The following is a 16,617-nucleotide window of genomic DNA, read 5'->3' as shown; positions in this document are numbered from 1 at the left end:
CTCAATCGCATGTCGTCCCTACTCCAACTAATAATAATATTTTATGACGAAAAATGGAAAAAAAAATCTTATCGGTTCGGATCGAGTTCTAGCGGATCCGGGTCGAGAGCGGATTCGCTAGTTGTGTTCACCGTCCATGTATAATCCGACGGTCATGATTAACAAGACGGAACCAGAGTTGCCCAAGCTCGTAAACCGCACGAAGCCGAGGCGCGATAGGGTTAAGCTCGAACCGCACGGACCAAACTGGGGCGCTCCTCTCACGATCTCGGCCATTAGATCTGTCTCCATCGCTGGATCCTACGGCTGATGCTTCTCGTAGTTCCATCGAGTGTGATGAAATTTTGAACGCCATTTTGAATCCCGCCCTTCCCCCAAACCAAATCAACAAAAGCCATCTTATACTAATCCCCGATAAAGAGAGCGAGCGAGCGAGCGTCTCCCTCACATCCTTTCCCCCATCTCGCGTCGCCATTAACGACGCTTCGATCTCCCTCTCGGTAGTCTTCCAGAGATGGGATCTCGCCATGACAAAGAGAAGGCCGTCAACGTTCAGGTCCTCCTCCGCTGCAGGTACGGCAGCGACACACCCCCTTTTTTGCCCTCCGATCTGCTAAATGTGGGTTAGGGTTTACGCTTCTGTGACCAATGTGGGCCTGCATCGGCGGCATGGCTTGAGTGATTTCACTTGTGGGTGGTTTTAGGGTTCTTTCGTTGGTTGTTGAGCGGTTTTCGTTCTTTTTGTCGTGCTGATCTGCCTGCAGGCCGTTCAACGAGGACGAGCTGCGGAACAACGCGCCGCAGGTTGTGACCTGCAACGACTATCAGAGGGAGGTCTCCGTCACGCAGACCATAGCGGGGAAGCAGTTCGATCGCGTTTTCACATTTGATAAGGTGCGATTTAGTCTGTGGTTCCAAATTTTCATCTGATATCCGAGGACCTTTCAACTTCTGAAGTGACACAAGTAATCTTGGTTGATCTTCCCGTTTGTTCATATTTTCTTTAAGATTTTTTGTCATTTCTTGTCATAATATTTGACATCGTTCAAATAAGTTGAACATTGCATCTTATTTTGGTTATGTACAACAAAGGTGCACAAATTGGGTGTCTAAAATGATCCCTCAGTTGGAGTCATCCTAGCATCAGCAATAGACATAAGTTCATCTTGTAAGACAAACATTTGCTCACTGGCCCCATTAACTACACATACGAATTGATTCTCAGGTAATTATGGCCATCAGTTGTTTTCTGTTTCAAGGTTAATCATCATACATTGGTCATCCATTGCTTTTCAAGTGATTCTGGCGGCTGAAGGCTTTCAATTTTTAGTTGGAGGTGGTAAATTATTTTAAAAATTCAAAAATGTAGATGTTTTCCTTCATTTGATAGTTGGATGCCCTTATGTGTTCTTTGGCCTAAAACAAATGGATTGCTGAGTGATAAAAATGAAATTTTAGGTAATTTTAAGCAATTCATGGTTAGTTTGAAAATGCTCGCCTTAATTTGTACGTTGTACTTCGTAGCTTTATGATGCTTGTTACTCTTCAACTACCTCATGTCTTGTTTTGAATAGGCCATTTTTTTCTCTCAGGTGTTTGGTCCCTCAGCAAAGCAAAGGGATCTGTATGACCAAGCTGTAGTTCCAATCGTGAATGAGGTCTTAGAGGGATTTAATTGCACTATATTTGCCTATGGCCAAACAGGCACTGGGAAAACATATACTATGGAAGGTGAATGTAGAAAGGCTAAAGTAAGTTTCATCTTCAATTGTAAAGGATATCAAATCTTCTTTTTGAAGCCAAATTTGTGGAACTTGTAACATTTTTAGATTTCTACTTTGATAAACTGCTGAGTTTCATACTTTCAGAGTGGACCAAAAGGTCAGTTACCTGCGGATGCAGGTGTCATTCCTAGAGCTGTCAAACAAATATTTGATACATTAGAGAGCCAAAATGCAGAGTACAGTGTGAAGGTTACTTTTTTGGAATTGTATAATGAGGAAATCACTGATTTGCTTGCTCCTGAAGAGCTATCGAAAATTACTTTGGAGGATAAGCAGAAAAAGCCATTACCTCTGATGGAAGATGGCAAAGGTGGTGTGCTTGTAAGGGGTTTAGAGGAAGAAATAGTAACAAGTGCAGATGAGATCTTCTCTCTCCTAGAAAGAGGTTCTGCTAAACGGCGCACTGCAGAGACCTTACTAAATAAACAATCTAGGTGATGTTTCTCTTTTTCTATAAAACGTTGTCTGTTTTGGTTTTCTCCCCTCTTCTTACTTTTCATTGTATTTTTCATATTCAGTCGGTCACATTCTCTATTTTCTATTACCATTCACATCAAAGAGGCCACTCCAGAAGGTGAAGAGCTAATCAAATGCGGCAAACTGAATCTAGTGGACCTAGCTGGATCTGAGAACATTTCTCGTTCGGGAGCTAGAGATGTATAGTTTTCTTCTTTGTTTCTTATGGAAGAATGATGTGATGTGTAACGATCAGTTGGCAGTTTCTTATATTTGTTTGTGTTCTTTTCCATTGAATTATTCAATCGTAAGCTTTTCCTTATACTGTTCTTACTATTTTTCTTTCCTTGAGAAAAGGGTCGTGCAAGAGAAGCTGGTGAGATTAACAAAAGCTTACTTACTCTAGGCCGTGTTATTACTGCACTAGTTGAACATCTTGGACATATTCCCTACAGGTTTGCACTTGGAACCAGTCCTATACATCTTTGAATCTTTGGATTCTTTTCCTTTTATTTGTTTTGCTTGTTTGACTAAGTTGCATTTTGGATGTTCAGGGACAGCAAACTTACAAGGTTGCTTCGTGACTCATTGGGTGGGAGGACTAAGACATGCATAATAGCGACAGTTTCACCATCTGTACACTGCCTTGAGGAAACACTCAGTACCTTGGATTATGCTCACAGGGCAAAGAACATAAAGAATAGGCCTGAGGTGATGTACTATTCATATTTTCCTACATCCTGGTGATATTTGCAGTATTATCATCTTTCTGTCTTTTTATTCAGAATTAGTTATCTTGCAAATCTAAGGTTCATTCCTCCGTCTTTTCCTGTTTCACTCATTGATATTTGAGCCATAGATTATTTGTATAGACATATATGACTTACATCACTTTCATTACGCGAACTTTTGAAACCACATGTACTGGACAAAAGCCACAAACTTTGATTTACACTTGATTTGCTGTATGCCTGATACTAAACTAAAAATCATTTCTATAGCTATCTATCTTCTAGATGTTTACAGTACTAATCTTAAGTTGTTGAATATCTTTTAGCTCGGAAATGTTTTGTCTTGTTTATGGAAAACTATATTCATTTGGAAGAAATTTGTGACAGTTATTTGTCTGTTCTGGTAGTGTTACCTTTTTTTTGCTACTTCAGCAAAAAGTTACTTCTAGCTATCTGTTTGTTACTTTCTTGTGTTATTTAGTGAGGTTTTGTTGATTGTACTTGTCAAAAGACTGATTGTTTCAGAACAGCAAATGTAAATGATATTAAGCACAATACAATTGAATAGCTCATGCAAATAATTGTTCCTTTTTTCCTTCTTTAAAATTTAATTTCAAATTTAATTTTAGACAACGTTTTATGTTGGGCTTGATCATAATAAGCTTTTATATGAAAATATTCTAGCTAGTACCTAATTCGTAACACCTAAATCAATTTAAAAGCATAAAGACTATGTCAAATATGTATACTTTGACAGTATATAAATTCTGATATGGTTTGTGAATTTTTTTTTATTGTTGAGATTATTGATGAGGCATTAGAGTATGTCTTAAACCTACTCAGATTCTTATGAAGCTGAGTTTGTTTTAATTAATTGCAGGTAAACCAAAAATTGATGAAATCAACTCTGATAAAAGACCTCTATGGGGAAATTGATCGACTTAAAGCTGGTAAAAATACCCATAAATATCTGAACAACTCAATGTCTTATTTTTCGGATAGCTAAACTAATGAAGTTCTTGTTTTAGAGGTATATGCTGCTCGTGAAAAAGTTGGAGTTTATATACCAAAAGAAAGATACTACCAGGAGGAGAGTGAAAGAAAGGTACAAGTTTTGTTACATTTTCTGTGATGTATGCAAATTTTGACTTGTATTTATATAGCATCTTGTCTCTTTTATACCTTTGTTCATTTTTGATAATATACCTCTTTAAGTGAAAGAACTATAATCAATATTTTGCATTTTGCAGTTCCATTTAGACAACATATTTGGGCATGGGTAGGCTACAATTTGAAATTTTGGAATTCACTATGTTTATGATTGTACTCTCAATTTATCCATAGTTTGTGAGGCCGACACTTTCATACTGTTCAAAATTTCTGTTGGTATTATGCAACAAATATTTACTGGGTTCCTATTCCTTTTGTTTCATGAAGGCAATGGCAGAACAAATCGAACAGATGAGTGTTGTGATAGAAACTGGTCAAAAGGTGAGGAAGATTGATGGTTCTACTGAACTTAGTAATTTACATAAGGCTTGCATACTTTCTGATTTAGTATCTACTTCATAACATGCCATTCTTATTGGCAGCGACTTGATGATCTGCAAGGAAAGTATGATGCTGAGCTTGAGCACTCTGTTGAGTCGAATCAGAAGCTCCTTGCCACAGAGGTGCACAACAAATCTTTTTGTGCTTTTCATTGAATTGCCTTTATCCATTCACTGTTACTATATGCAGAAACAATTGGAGCACACAAGCAAATTACTAGCTAGTGCAACTGAAGAACTCAAGCAAACAAAATATGCTCTTACGGAGAAAGATTATATTATATTACAGCAGAGGAAAGCAGGTCCTTAATGACTTTGAATCTCCTTTTCTGTGAAAATTATCACAATATGCTAATATCCAACACATCTAAAACAGAAAATGCACTGGCACATCAAGCTTCTGTCCTTAGATCTGATTTGGAAAAATCTGTTCAGGATAATGCCTCACTGTATTCTAAAATAGGTAAGTTTAATGATATTTGTTGTTTTTGATCTGTGGTGGTAAGGTTGCTATATGACAGTATTTTTTCTGCTGAAATATATTATTGCAGCTAGAGAAGACAAACTGAATGCTACCAATAGGTCTGTTGTGAACAATTTTCAAGTTGAGCTGGCAGGAAAAATTGGAGTACTTTGCAATACCATTACTTTATCCACAAAACAACAAAATGAGTATCTTCAGACTGTTGAGAAGCTATGTCAATCTTGCCTTGATTTTCATGATAAGGTAGCTATCTTGGGAGGCATGTTTAATCACATGGTTTTTGACTCGTTAGTTAATATGGATTTTTATCAAATTATGCTCTAATTGAATGTTCATGATTTAGGCAGCACTAGAACTGAGGAAGAAAGTACTTGCTTCAAAATCATTGTTTTTATCGCATATAGAAGCTGTGCAGAATGTTGTGCGTCTGCATAAAGCTGGTAGCACTGCTGGCCTAGAAGAGATGTCATCTATGATTTCTGCCAACTGCTGCTCTTTTGATCATGTGAGTAGATAGATCGCATTAGTTTTATATCACATCTTCAGCTTCTTTTATGCTTCACTTAGTTTACCATCCACATGGGTTGTTTACTTGTGAGATCAGTTGCTAGCTCTTGGTGAGGGTGAAGCAGATCAAATTTTTTGTGACTTGGAAAAAAAATTGTCAGAACATCGTGGAGAGATTGCACATTTTACTCATGAACTTCGTGAGGTCTGTTGGTTACTTGTCCTACAAAACTTTCAATCATACTGTCAAAGTGTATGTTTACTCATCTAATTGAATGTGTAGTTAAGCTGATTCTCATTTATTGCAGAGATTCAATACTAGTTTAATCCGTGTGAAAGAATTCTCTCAATTCATTCATGAGCTACTTGAGAAGTTTGGAGAAGAGAAAAAAAAGCTTCACGCCCACTCAAGTCATGTTCATGAAGCTCATGCAAAGTGCATTGGTGAATTTCAAAAGGCTTATGAGGTCTAATTTTTTTGGAACGATCAAATATAGTTATGTAGATTTAAAACATTTTTCAATGGTCTAATTGAAATTGTTACAAACAGGAGCAATCCAAGGTTGAACAGGACAAGCTTTTATCAGAGATAACTAATTTAGTGTCTAGTCATATGCGTCGCCAAAAAGAGTTGGTTTGTCCTATTGTCACACTGATATACATTCTGATGTTTTCTTTCAAGCATAACCTGCAAATGATTTATGGTTCAGGTGGATGTGAGACTTGCCACTTTGGAAGAAGCTGCTTTAGAGAACAAGGAAACCGCAGAAAAGCTTACATCAATGTTGGATGTCGTCAACAGTGATGCCAAGAGGAAGTGGGAAGAGTTCTACAAACAAGCAGAACATGATTTTACGGATGGATCCAACTTTTCTGCAGCAAAACATTGTCGTATGGAGCTTGAGCTACAGCAATGGTTGGCTCCAAGCGCCTGCACTTTATTGTGAACCACTAAATCTGGCATAGATTTTTCATTTCTAATACTCACCATTTTTACACAACTTTTCAGCGTAAGCATCGTAGATGTAGCTTCACAGCAGTGGAAGAAGACACATGCATCTGTCAACGAACTAAGCAGCAAACATGCTGCTGAAATGGATGTCCACATAAGGTAAACTTTTCATTTTTACTTGATAAGTTTGTATATATCGTTGTCTCACAAACGAGGAATTGATGGCAGGACTGCCATTGACGTTAATGAACAACACGATGTTGATGTGGCTTCAGCACGAGATGCAGCGGCTGATGCTGCTGCAAAGAGCAGCGCAGACATCATTCAGTACTGTGAAGGTACTGTTCCTGCTTCCTCTTGCAATCATCTGTTTACTGCTGGATCGCCTAAAATCGACCTGGATCAGGTGCAATGGAGCACGACCGGAAGTGTGCACAAGAAGTGACGGTGGCAGTGGAAACCCATGCAATGGCCATTCGAGAACTGCAGGAAGAGCACGCAGTCCAGGCTGCCGAAATCAACAAGCAGGCCGAGAACACCTTCCAACACAAGTTCACGGTTAGTTCCCATCTTTTTCTATCAATCAAAGTTACAGGAAGAACATGAGTTTCACCATCGCTTGGCATTGCAGGATTATGAGCCTACCGGGGAAACTCCTGTAAGATCTGAACCGGATGTACCAAGCAAGGGGATGATTGAATGTCTTCGAGCCATGCCAATGGAAACTCTACTCGAGGACTTCCGAGAAAACCATCCTTATGAGTCATCGAAGGAGTCCAAACCATCTCTCATACCACGCTCCCCGCTTGCCCAGCGGAATTGACACTATAGTGGTCCACTCTCACAGAGTGGAGAAACGTGAAGCAGACAGGCCCGTCTGCACGTCTCTCCATCTTTACTCATTCTATGTGCAGTAATCTTATTTGGCTAAAGATGAAACTTCAGAGCTGGAGGGGGGTTTGTCTTGGACCCCACGCTTTTGCACTTGTAACATTGGTATTGACATTGATGTGAAAGAATAGTTAAGGTCTTTGGTGACGATGTATGCTTTACACCATAAACGATTTGGTGTTCTATAAAACTAGGAAATCAACCTCCCTTTTTAGTTGCTTTACGAAGTCGTCGGAAATAGTTTGGACTCTGATTTCTCGTCTCAGGTGGCTTCACATCTCTGTTGGGAGAGAGATTGGTAATGTAATTAATATATGCAACTTGTGAGTATGATGCCTCTCGTCTCTCATGGTGGTTTAAATATCATTATTTTTAACCATGCCTTATAAAAAATTCTCACCATGCTATTGCCTTGAGATAAATTAATAATAAAAACATTAATATAGAGAAATGCATATGTATATGTTTATTTATTGATATAAGCTGCATTCTTTCCCCTAAAATAGATATAAATGCTCATGCCACGTGGTTTCAGCTAGTTGTCACCAAATCTGGCAGTATCGTTTGCTGTTGAGGTTGTGCGGTGCAGGCGCAGAAAAAAGAATCCTGTATGAATTTGGATACGTATTAGGTTTCGTCCTTCACAAATTAATTAAAGAGTATGAAACCGCACCCATTGGGTCACGTTTCCACGGCTGCGATCGCTCTCCAAGCTGCTGTGTTGGCGGCGTAATTCAATCGGTGCCTAACAAGGCCCTGAAGGACGACGCCAATTCGTTCGCCTATCTCGCCGTATTCCGCCGCCTTCCCTCGCTCCCAAACCCTTTCTTCCATGGAGAGTTTCCGGCACCACCGATCTCCCAGCTCCGAACGATTCCTCGCCCTCTTCTCCCCGCCGCCTCCCGACGACTCCAATCCCACCACTGGCTTCGAGCTCCACGAGGCCGAAGTCCTCTGGACCTTCGCCCCCGACGACGCGGCCCCCCGGCCCGCCGCGACTGCGAACCCTAGCCGCACCCATTTCCTCCCGCCCTCCGACCGCGCCGCTCTCCGCCGCCCTCTCGACCGGAGCTTCGGGATCCTTGCGGCCCTGCCGGAGGACGGCTCCCCTGCCCCCGCCGTTGCCTCCCCCGCCCCTCTCCTCCAGCGGAAGCCCTCGATCTCCTCCGCGTCCTCCTCCGCTTCCAGCACCCCGTCCTCTTCCTCCTCCTCCACCACCGCTGCGCGGATGATTTCGGCGATCCCGAAGCCGAAGCCGGAGTGCTCGCTCTCTGTGCCGGCCGGGAGGACGCACCACCTGGCGCAGTCGCTTCCGGTCAACGTCCCGGTGGTCCCACGAAGGGCAAGGAGGTTCGAGATGGAGGCCACGGATGGTGCCGACGATGGGGATGGGCACGAGATCATGCCGCCTCACGAGATCGTGGCGCGGACTTTTGGCAGGGAGTCGCCTATGACGACCTTCTCTGTGCTCGAAGGGGCCGGTAGGACGCTCAAAGGAAGGGATCTGCGGCGCGTACGTGATGCTGTCTTTAGGCAGACAGGGTTTCTTGATTGATGCAGTAAGGATTTCTTTTCCTACGGGAATCAGAACATTTCTATCACATATATCTGGACAATGCTTTGCTTAGTTTGATGGGAATGACTGGGTAAAAAGACCTTTGCTTCATCTTGCATTTCAGTCTCATTCTTTCATCTTGTTTTAGCTTCATTACCAGTTTGCAATTTGCCTACTTCTTCTCCTTGTAAGGAAAAATTGGCAGTTTGTATACAAAGGGCAGCAAAGATTTGCAAGGCCATATTCATTTTTATTCCATCCTTGTTGTGGAACTGTAACATGACTGTTATCTGAAACCATTTATCAAAATCTTGTGTTGTAGATGACTTAGATGTCATTGAGTGTTTGAGATACTTGTAGCTGGGGGTGAAAGTGGTTTAGGTAATTTCTATCAGTATCAGTTTCCACATTTGGATGGAGCCAAAGATTATAATCCATTCAAATTGTGGAAATCAATGTCAGGGATTCCAGGTTAAGATTGATGTGAAGTAGCTAGGAGATGGTGGGGAAATTTGCCATTATACGCTACCAACCACATCGAAACCAAAAGCAGAGTAAGATATTTCATGTTATTTTTAGTTGATCAGTGAGCAGTATGTCAACATGAATACATTTTTGTTTTGTAGGGCATTGAATAGTATACAGTTCTCAGAATTGGAGATTTCAAGGTAGAAGCAATTGGATTCAGAAAGGATGGGTGGCAAATGCTGAGAAGAAATACCTCACATAGTGACTGCCATGTACTTGTGCATGTGCATTTATTAGTAGTATGTGCAGGGTATGATGGGAGGAATTGATGGACCTATATTTCACCATCCCAAAATTCTTATGCTTTAGAAGTGGTACCAAAGGTTATGAGAAGACTGGGCAAAAATTGATCTGGGGTCAAGCTGGCACCTACACTCTTGAGTGTCTTGATGAAGTTGGAAAGAAGTGACACTAATGCAAACAGTGCAGAGAACACTGCCATCATATTAATACCGGTAAGAATCTTGTCTGCCAACATATGAGACAACTCTTCATATTATGTTGCTCTATCTTTTTGTCGGATGGATCTTATATAAATCGTATGATGAAGTACCACATGAGTGGATATATTGGAATCCAAATCTGCTGAATCACTCATGTTATGATCTTCTACATCCTAGGTCTCCCCAGATGCAAGGAGAAGTTAATGATGAGACCAAGGTTCATCGTTCCACAGTATACCGCTCAGTATGGGCAGTACCATAGTGTTGTACTACTTGTAGGTTTTTATGTGTTGGACCATGAACTTCTAATGTGTAAAGCATATACCTTACCATGTTATATGATCTGGACTTGTTGGACTTTTTTTTCTTTTTATTTTTCTCAACTTGTATCTATAGTTGAATGGTTGTTTTAATTAATGGTTGTGGACTTACATGCTTAGTTTCCCATTGAATGCATGTTATATAATTATTTATTAGTTTTCAGCTAATCTATGTGATTGTGGAGGTTTTTTTTTCTTGTTGAATCTGTTATAGGTCTATGGAAGGCATCCCAGATCATTGTACATTCTTGAATGTTGTTTCTTGACAGATTTTAGTTCCAGATATAGTTGAGCTTGTTGGAATGTAAAAATGTGTTATTGTTGTTCAGTTTACTTGGACTGGTTAAATGTTTAGGTTGGATAGGGATCTAAAATGGTCCCACTGATGTGACCTTAAATGGGTTCTGGATATAGTTGAGCATTCAGGATTCAATTAGATTAGATATGTTTGAAATGATGTCTATCTAGTTTGAGTGGCGCTTCAGTTTTCTTTTTCTTTTTATTCTGTATAGTTTTGTTTAGCTTCTAGTGGAGAGGTCTCATACTGAATGAATTCATAATTAGTGTATCATGTCGACAGATTCATGATTGTAGCATAGCTTTAACTTGGCATTTCAGATTGAATGGCCTATTCTGAATGATTATAGTTCAAGCTTCAGTCTATAAATTCAAATGATCATTTCAAGTGTTCCATATGGCAGGTTTATGGGACGAGTTCGGACTCGAGTTTGTAGAGAGCAATCAGCAACTATTTTGCTATCAACTTTCAGGTCAGCCCAATTCTCCTGAATCAATATTTGTTTTAATTCTGTTCTTTGATTTACTTGGACATGTTCATTTGAAGCTTGAGCTCATAACCAACAAACAACAACACGACATAGAAATCAACTAGTCATGCATTCTCTGACCCATTTGCTGCTGATAAGCGAAGGCTATTTTTGGACTGGTTAACAACTTAGAAACAAGCTGATTCATACCATACAATTTCATTTCTTTCAACTGGTAATAAATTATAACCAATAATGAGTTGGCAGCAATCTGATCATCTGTAGCCAACTGAACGGATTTCATGTCGAGTGCTTTTGTGCCCTTGTCATTGTGCTTGTGGCTGCCATAACCATGGAAGCCACCGATGAGACTCTCCATTACTTCTCTCATTTCTTTCAGTCAATGCTAACTTCGCTGATCTTCAAGCACTAATATAACAACTTTGCATCTTTACCACATTCAATATGGATCAACTGACTTGGCTGGTTCTTGGAGGACTGTATGAACTGATTGATAGAAATATAACTCGTCAGATTCAATAATATATTCAAAATGATTTAGACTTTCCTTCTGCATGTTACCCCTTTTTCTCTGATTGTCCCTTTTCTTTGACTACCTCTCTTCCTACAGCCCTTTCTCTTTTTCTGGCCCTCCCACTCCCCCTGGTAAAATCCCTTTGATCGTCCTGTCCTACCCCTTGTTAAGTTGTTTTCTCAAATATCTCTTCCACTTGACGCTGAAATGCATTCAATAGATGCATGGCTCCAATGCAGGCTCCTTATGATGCCTCGCCATCGCTGCTTGATTCTAAGTCATCGGAGCTTGGGGAGACTGCCTTTTCTTTGGTTACCTTGGGTGGTTGGAAGGATGGCAAGAGGAAATTGAGAGCTTTCTTTGAGGGCACTTCCTCTCCATGTGCGGGCCTTCGTACAGAAAACATCTGCTGGATGTGGGGGCTTTGCTTTTGAAATTGTGAGCTCTTTGGCTTCGGTTCACGAGCAACGTCCTTCCCTTTGGAAGGTCTGGTGGTCAGCTCCCCAAAGCATGCTTCCTTAGACAAAAAAATTTGAGTTGTTCTGTCATTGCGATTGTATCAGCCAATTCATGGATATTCTGTCGGTGAAACTCTTGTTGCCCGATGGCTTTTAAGCCACCAAGGACACTAAAGAGTAAAAGAGTTTATCCTTTTTGAGCATGAATAGGATGTCTAACATCAGCGTTGAGAACCACTTGGAATTATATTGAGTTGCCTCAACTTCCATCTTGTGATGAACTCACTGGTCTCCGACGGGAATTGAGTTTGCAGTTGGTGTTGATGTGGTATTGACCTTGTTGGACTTCGTCCCATTAGAATCCTCCACCAAAGTTTGGTGTCATCATTTGGGTACATGGTCTTGACTAACCCATTATCTATTTGGAGTTGGGTCTCGATGCTACGAAGTATTCTTCCAAGTCATGTATAAAGTTTTTGAGCTGTTTTGTGGTGGGTCTTCAGGTGTTGCTTGCTCTAGCGTGCAGAGCCTGCCCTGTGAGATGTGTCACAACTTCCTATATTGTACTGCACTGACTCTCTAGTATCCTTAGTTTTGCAACCTGAAGTTCAATTCAACCCATTGGGGTCTCTGACTTTATCTTGTGTGCAACCTTCATCAGTCATTGCTCGTTTTGGTAGAGTTCTTCCAAACTCATGGATAGGTATAAAGTATGCTATCTTTCTTCATCAGTCATTGTTCACTTTGGTAGAGTTCTAACTCCCATGCGCATGTAGATGGTCAAACCGATAAATACTAATCAGTATATGTTGGTTGGACCAATTTTAGAAACCTTGATCCGTGATGAACGGTCTGCTTGTGTCGACAACACAAACTAACATCTTGGTTATATGGTGGTGCTGACTTAAAATGTCTAATGTCTAAATTTTAGTCCTCTTCATTACTGAATGATGTTTGTAATCTGGTTTTTGACAGATAACTGATTTCATTGACATGATGTATGGAGAGATGCTGAATGCTTATTATCAACGCTATTGTAAATATTCCAAGCCATAGGTAAGCTCTTTAGCAACACACTTTCTGTTCTCTGTGGCTGTGTAGAACTAGGACTGGAATCTTTGGTTTTGGTTTGCTCAATTCGAATGAATCCTCTCTGCTTGTTAGATGTCAATTCAAATGAATCCTCTGCTAAGGGAAAATTTGAGAATATATTTCCTGTTCTTCCTTCCTTTTCACTTACATATAATATATATATTTTTTCCTAAGGTAAATTATATTGAGCACTAGGAGAGACCGGTAAAAAAAGAAAAAAATCCGACCATTATTGTTGGTGAATAGTATGTTAAAATGGATACGTAAAGTTATTGATAAATATAGGAAAAGAAATAGTATTTTTATTTGTGAATAATTATGTATTGTTTCGATAAAGAATGAAATAAAAGAAAATTATTTTAAAATAGCATGAAATATGTTTAGGATAAAAATTATTTATTAAAAAAATATTAAAAAATAAATATTTTTTAATTTAGTTAAACATATATGTATGAGCTCATACTCTTCATCGTAAGCATGCAGCTTGAAGACCAGTCAATTGACATGAGAAATAAGGACTACACACTCGATCAATTGACATGAAAAATAAATAGTAGTTCATGCATTCTTGCCTTGTATTTTATGTTTATTTCCGAAATGTTTTATTTTCTTTAGTGGTGATTATTTTTTTGGAATAGTTTTGTAGCTACTGTAAGCTCATCCCTTGGTAACACTGTAGCCTCCGTCCACCATCAGGTTGGCGCCGCTCACGTACCTCGACTCGTCGCCTCCCAAGTACGCCACCGCCTGCGCCACATCCTCCGCCGTCGGCTTCACTCCCTTGAGGTTGGCCGAACTCTCCACAAACGCCTCCGTCGCCGCCTCATCCATCCCCACCACGCCCATCATCAGCGGAGTCATCACCCCGTGCGGTGACACGCAGTTCACCCGCACCCCGTGCCCCCCCAGCTCCGCCGCCGCGCTTTTCATCAGCCCCACCACCGCGTGCTTCGAGCAGACGTACGAGAGCGGCACCACCCCGCCCAGCACCGACGCTGTGCTCCCCGTGATCACGATGCTCCCCCGGCGAGCCGGCGCCATCACCCGCGCCGCGTGCTTCGTCGCCAGGAACGCCCCCACCACGTTGACCGCCATCACCCGCTCGAACTCCGCCTTGTCGCTGTCGGCGAGGCCCTTCCCGAACTCCCGCAAGGTGCCTGCGTTACTGAACATGATGTCGAGCTTCCCGTAACGGGCGACGGCGGTGTCGACGGCGTTCCTCATGTCGGACTCGTCGGTGACGTCGCAGTGCACGTAGCAGGCATCAGCGGTGCCGAGAAGGTCGCAGAGGGCGCGGCCTTTGTCGTCTTGGATGTCCGCGATGACGACTCGGGCGCCGTAGCGGACGAACAGTTTGGCGGTGGACTCTCCGATGCCGCTCGCCCCGCCGGTGATCACCGCAACCTTCCCTTCAAGTCTGACCCCATAACAGAAGCACTGGTTTGTCACTTTCCGCTCGATCTATAAATCTTTACAGTTTTATTATGTAGAATAAGGTTTCAGAACTCATCCTAAATCTAAAGTAAATGACTGATTAATATGCTAAGTATAAAAATTTGAAGTGAGATAAATATATTATTACTAGCTTAATATTTTTAGATGTAAAAGAAAATATTAAGATGAGATTCTAAACCCTTAATTTAAGGAAAATAAATTAGATATATCACCACGAGACTAATATATTATACATATATAAAGTGAGTTATATGTCTCATTATTTAGACTAATATTTTTAGATGTAAGAAAGAAAGAAAGAATAATAAGATGTGACTATATGTAAGATAATATTTTAAACCATCATATAAGGTAAATATATCACTATAAGATCGGAAGTATTCGGTCTAAAATTTATAGAAGATTAGAAAACCTCAAACTAAATTAAATTTATTAGATTAAAGATTCGAATCCTCAATTTAAGGTAGACAAACAAGGAATCATTAGATATTAAGTCAGCTATAAAGACTTAATGAATGGCAATAGTATATTGATCGGCAAAAGGACCTTATCCATTACTCATCTTAGGTTTTCAATGGCTAAATTTAACTTAAAACCAAAAATAAATATAAGAATACATTTAATGTTGTAGGAGGTTTTAATCTAATAAAGCTATGAGAGCATATGGTGATGGTAATATACATGCAATAATGGATTGAAGGAGATTAACTACAAGAGCATATGGATATGATGATGGTAATTAATATATGTCACAGAGAGAGAGAATTCACCTTTTTTCTGCCGAGGGGAGTTGGGCGGGAGCGGTCGTCATGATGGCGGCTGGCTATCTTCTCCTTCCTTCCTTCCTTCCTTGGCTGGCGATGGTATTAGTCTCCCTACTGCCTCAACATATAAAGGTCTTGCTATGACGTTGACATTGCAAAATACAAACAAGAAGACATTCAAATATGATGGCTAGAAACCATCATTTTTCTTCTCTTGACTTATTGAAAATTATGTTTAAAAAATAGCTATGACTAAACTTTAAGAGATTAAAAATATATTAAAGTATTTGATGATAAGGTGAGGATGGCCCTCATCTTATTGTTGAAGTTTCTCGCTACAGCGTTTGACCTTTCAAAATATGAGCAAGAAGACAGACAGATCTGATGGTTATTCTTGTTTGACCAACATTTTTTTTTCCTCTTGATTGGTTGAAGTTGTGTTCTAGAAAATAGTTATGACTGAACTTTGAGAAATCGAGAAGTATTGAAGCATTTGATGATAAGGTTTGGCTATGTTGTTGACCATCACTTTTAAAATGTGAACATGGTGATGCATGCTTGACCATCTCTTTTCTTCTCTTGATTTATTGAAAGTGTGTTACAGAAAATAATTATTGAACTTTAAGAAATTAAGATATATATATATATATATATATATATATATATATATATATATATATATATATATATATATTATTGGTTCCGATAGGCTTATCATGTGTTCTAATAATTTTTTAACTAATATAAAATTAAAGATCTTGTCAAAACTCTCAGTTGGAAAGTTAAATTTATTTGGAGCACACTATGGCAAATAATTATGCATATTTAATGTTTATATATGTCTCTTTTTTTATTTTATTAATTCTTTACATAATATATAGAGGATTTATAATAGGTTTGATAATCCTATTTTGATTAATTTTTATAATAATTTTAGTCCTGTACATACATGTTGTTATGATCAACCAGTACAATACTCTAGAACTATCCGAGTGACATATAGTTGGATAGACCTTTTAGGTATTGTTTAGGATGGTTCGTGACATTGTTCTATAATAATATTATGTGAGATTTTTTATCACGATAGATCATCTTATATCTTTTATCTTATAATCGTTTAGAGCCTATGAAGTTTATATTGATAATTTATATTATAAATAAAGTATTATTGTAATATCTACTTATGATATTCTAAATTAAATGCTTTCTTTCGTTCGTCCATTTTTTTCCTAAGATCTTTAGGGTATCATAACAAGTTTTGAAAAAGTTAATCTTTTTTAGATTGATACATAAGAATACTATATGATTTAGATAAAATCAACTAAGTTCGTGAGAAATATAATTG

At 39.5% G+C, this 16,617-nt stretch overlaps 3 protein-coding genes across 6 annotated transcripts; 2 read left to right on the top strand and 1 right to left on the bottom strand.

Moving 5' to 3' along the window:
• The first annotated feature begins 427 nt into the window (after positions 1–427).
• On the top strand, positions 428–7,578 carry LOC135631437 (kinesin-like protein KIN-5C). Its single transcript, XM_065139115.1, has 23 exons — positions 428–573; positions 765–894; positions 1,593–1,751; positions 1,869–2,218; positions 2,303–2,441; positions 2,598–2,695; positions 2,795–2,951; positions 3,852–3,921; positions 4,000–4,076; positions 4,409–4,462; positions 4,564–4,644; positions 4,712–4,823; positions 4,898–4,984; positions 5,073–5,248; positions 5,349–5,510; positions 5,610–5,717; positions 5,821–5,979; positions 6,063–6,146; positions 6,223–6,428; positions 6,522–6,623; positions 6,693–6,802; positions 6,871–7,022; positions 7,096–7,578. Exons 1-23 carry the CDS (start codon positions 515–517, stop codon positions 7,285–7,287), a joined length of 3,024 nt encoding a protein of 1,007 aa, XP_064995187.1. The 5' UTR covers positions 428–514; the 3' UTR covers positions 7,288–7,578.
• Positions 7,579–7,968: 390 nt separating this feature from the next.
• Positions 7,969–14,538, top strand: LOC104000238 (protein S40-7). Of its 4 annotated transcripts, XM_018819283.2 has the most exons (6): positions 7,969–8,914; positions 9,373–9,464; positions 9,537–9,893; positions 10,903–10,971; positions 12,937–13,017; positions 13,750–14,538. In XM_018819283.2, exon 1 carries the CDS (start codon positions 8,188–8,190, stop codon positions 8,908–8,910), a length of 723 nt encoding a protein of 240 aa, XP_018674828.2. In that variant the 5' UTR covers positions 7,969–8,187; the 3' UTR covers positions 8,911–8,914; positions 9,373–9,464; positions 9,537–9,893; positions 10,903–10,971; positions 12,937–13,017; positions 13,750–14,538. The 4 variants fall into 4 exon arrangements, with proteins under 4 accessions (XP_018674828.2, XP_064994385.1, XP_064994386.1 ...); XM_065138313.1 differs by lacking the exons at positions 12,937–13,017; positions 13,750–14,538 and adding an exon at positions 11,743–12,164; XM_009422235.3 differs by lacking the exons at positions 9,373–9,464; positions 9,537–9,893 and having other exon boundaries at positions 7,970–8,914.
• On the bottom strand, positions 13,519–15,429 carry LOC135630972 (secoisolariciresinol dehydrogenase-like). The gene is made up of 2 exons (XM_065138312.1): positions 15,279–15,429; positions 13,519–14,470 (listed from the first exon to the last, which is right to left on the bottom strand). The coding sequence occupies exons 1-2, from the start codon at positions 15,317–15,319 to the stop codon at positions 13,711–13,713; spliced, it is 801 nt and encodes a 266-aa protein (XP_064994384.1). The 5' UTR covers positions 15,320–15,429; the 3' UTR covers positions 13,519–13,710.
• Between the last annotated feature and the right edge of the window lie 1,188 nt (positions 15,430–16,617).

This window comes from Musa acuminata, chromosome BXJ3-2 (genome assembly GCF_036884655.1).
Source record: "Musa acuminata AAA Group cultivar baxijiao chromosome BXJ3-2, Cavendish_Baxijiao_AAA, whole genome shotgun sequence".
Taxonomy (NCBI): Eukaryota; Viridiplantae; Streptophyta; class Magnoliopsida; order Zingiberales; family Musaceae; genus Musa; species Musa acuminata.
This window is presented reverse-complemented; position numbering and strand designations above follow the sequence as displayed.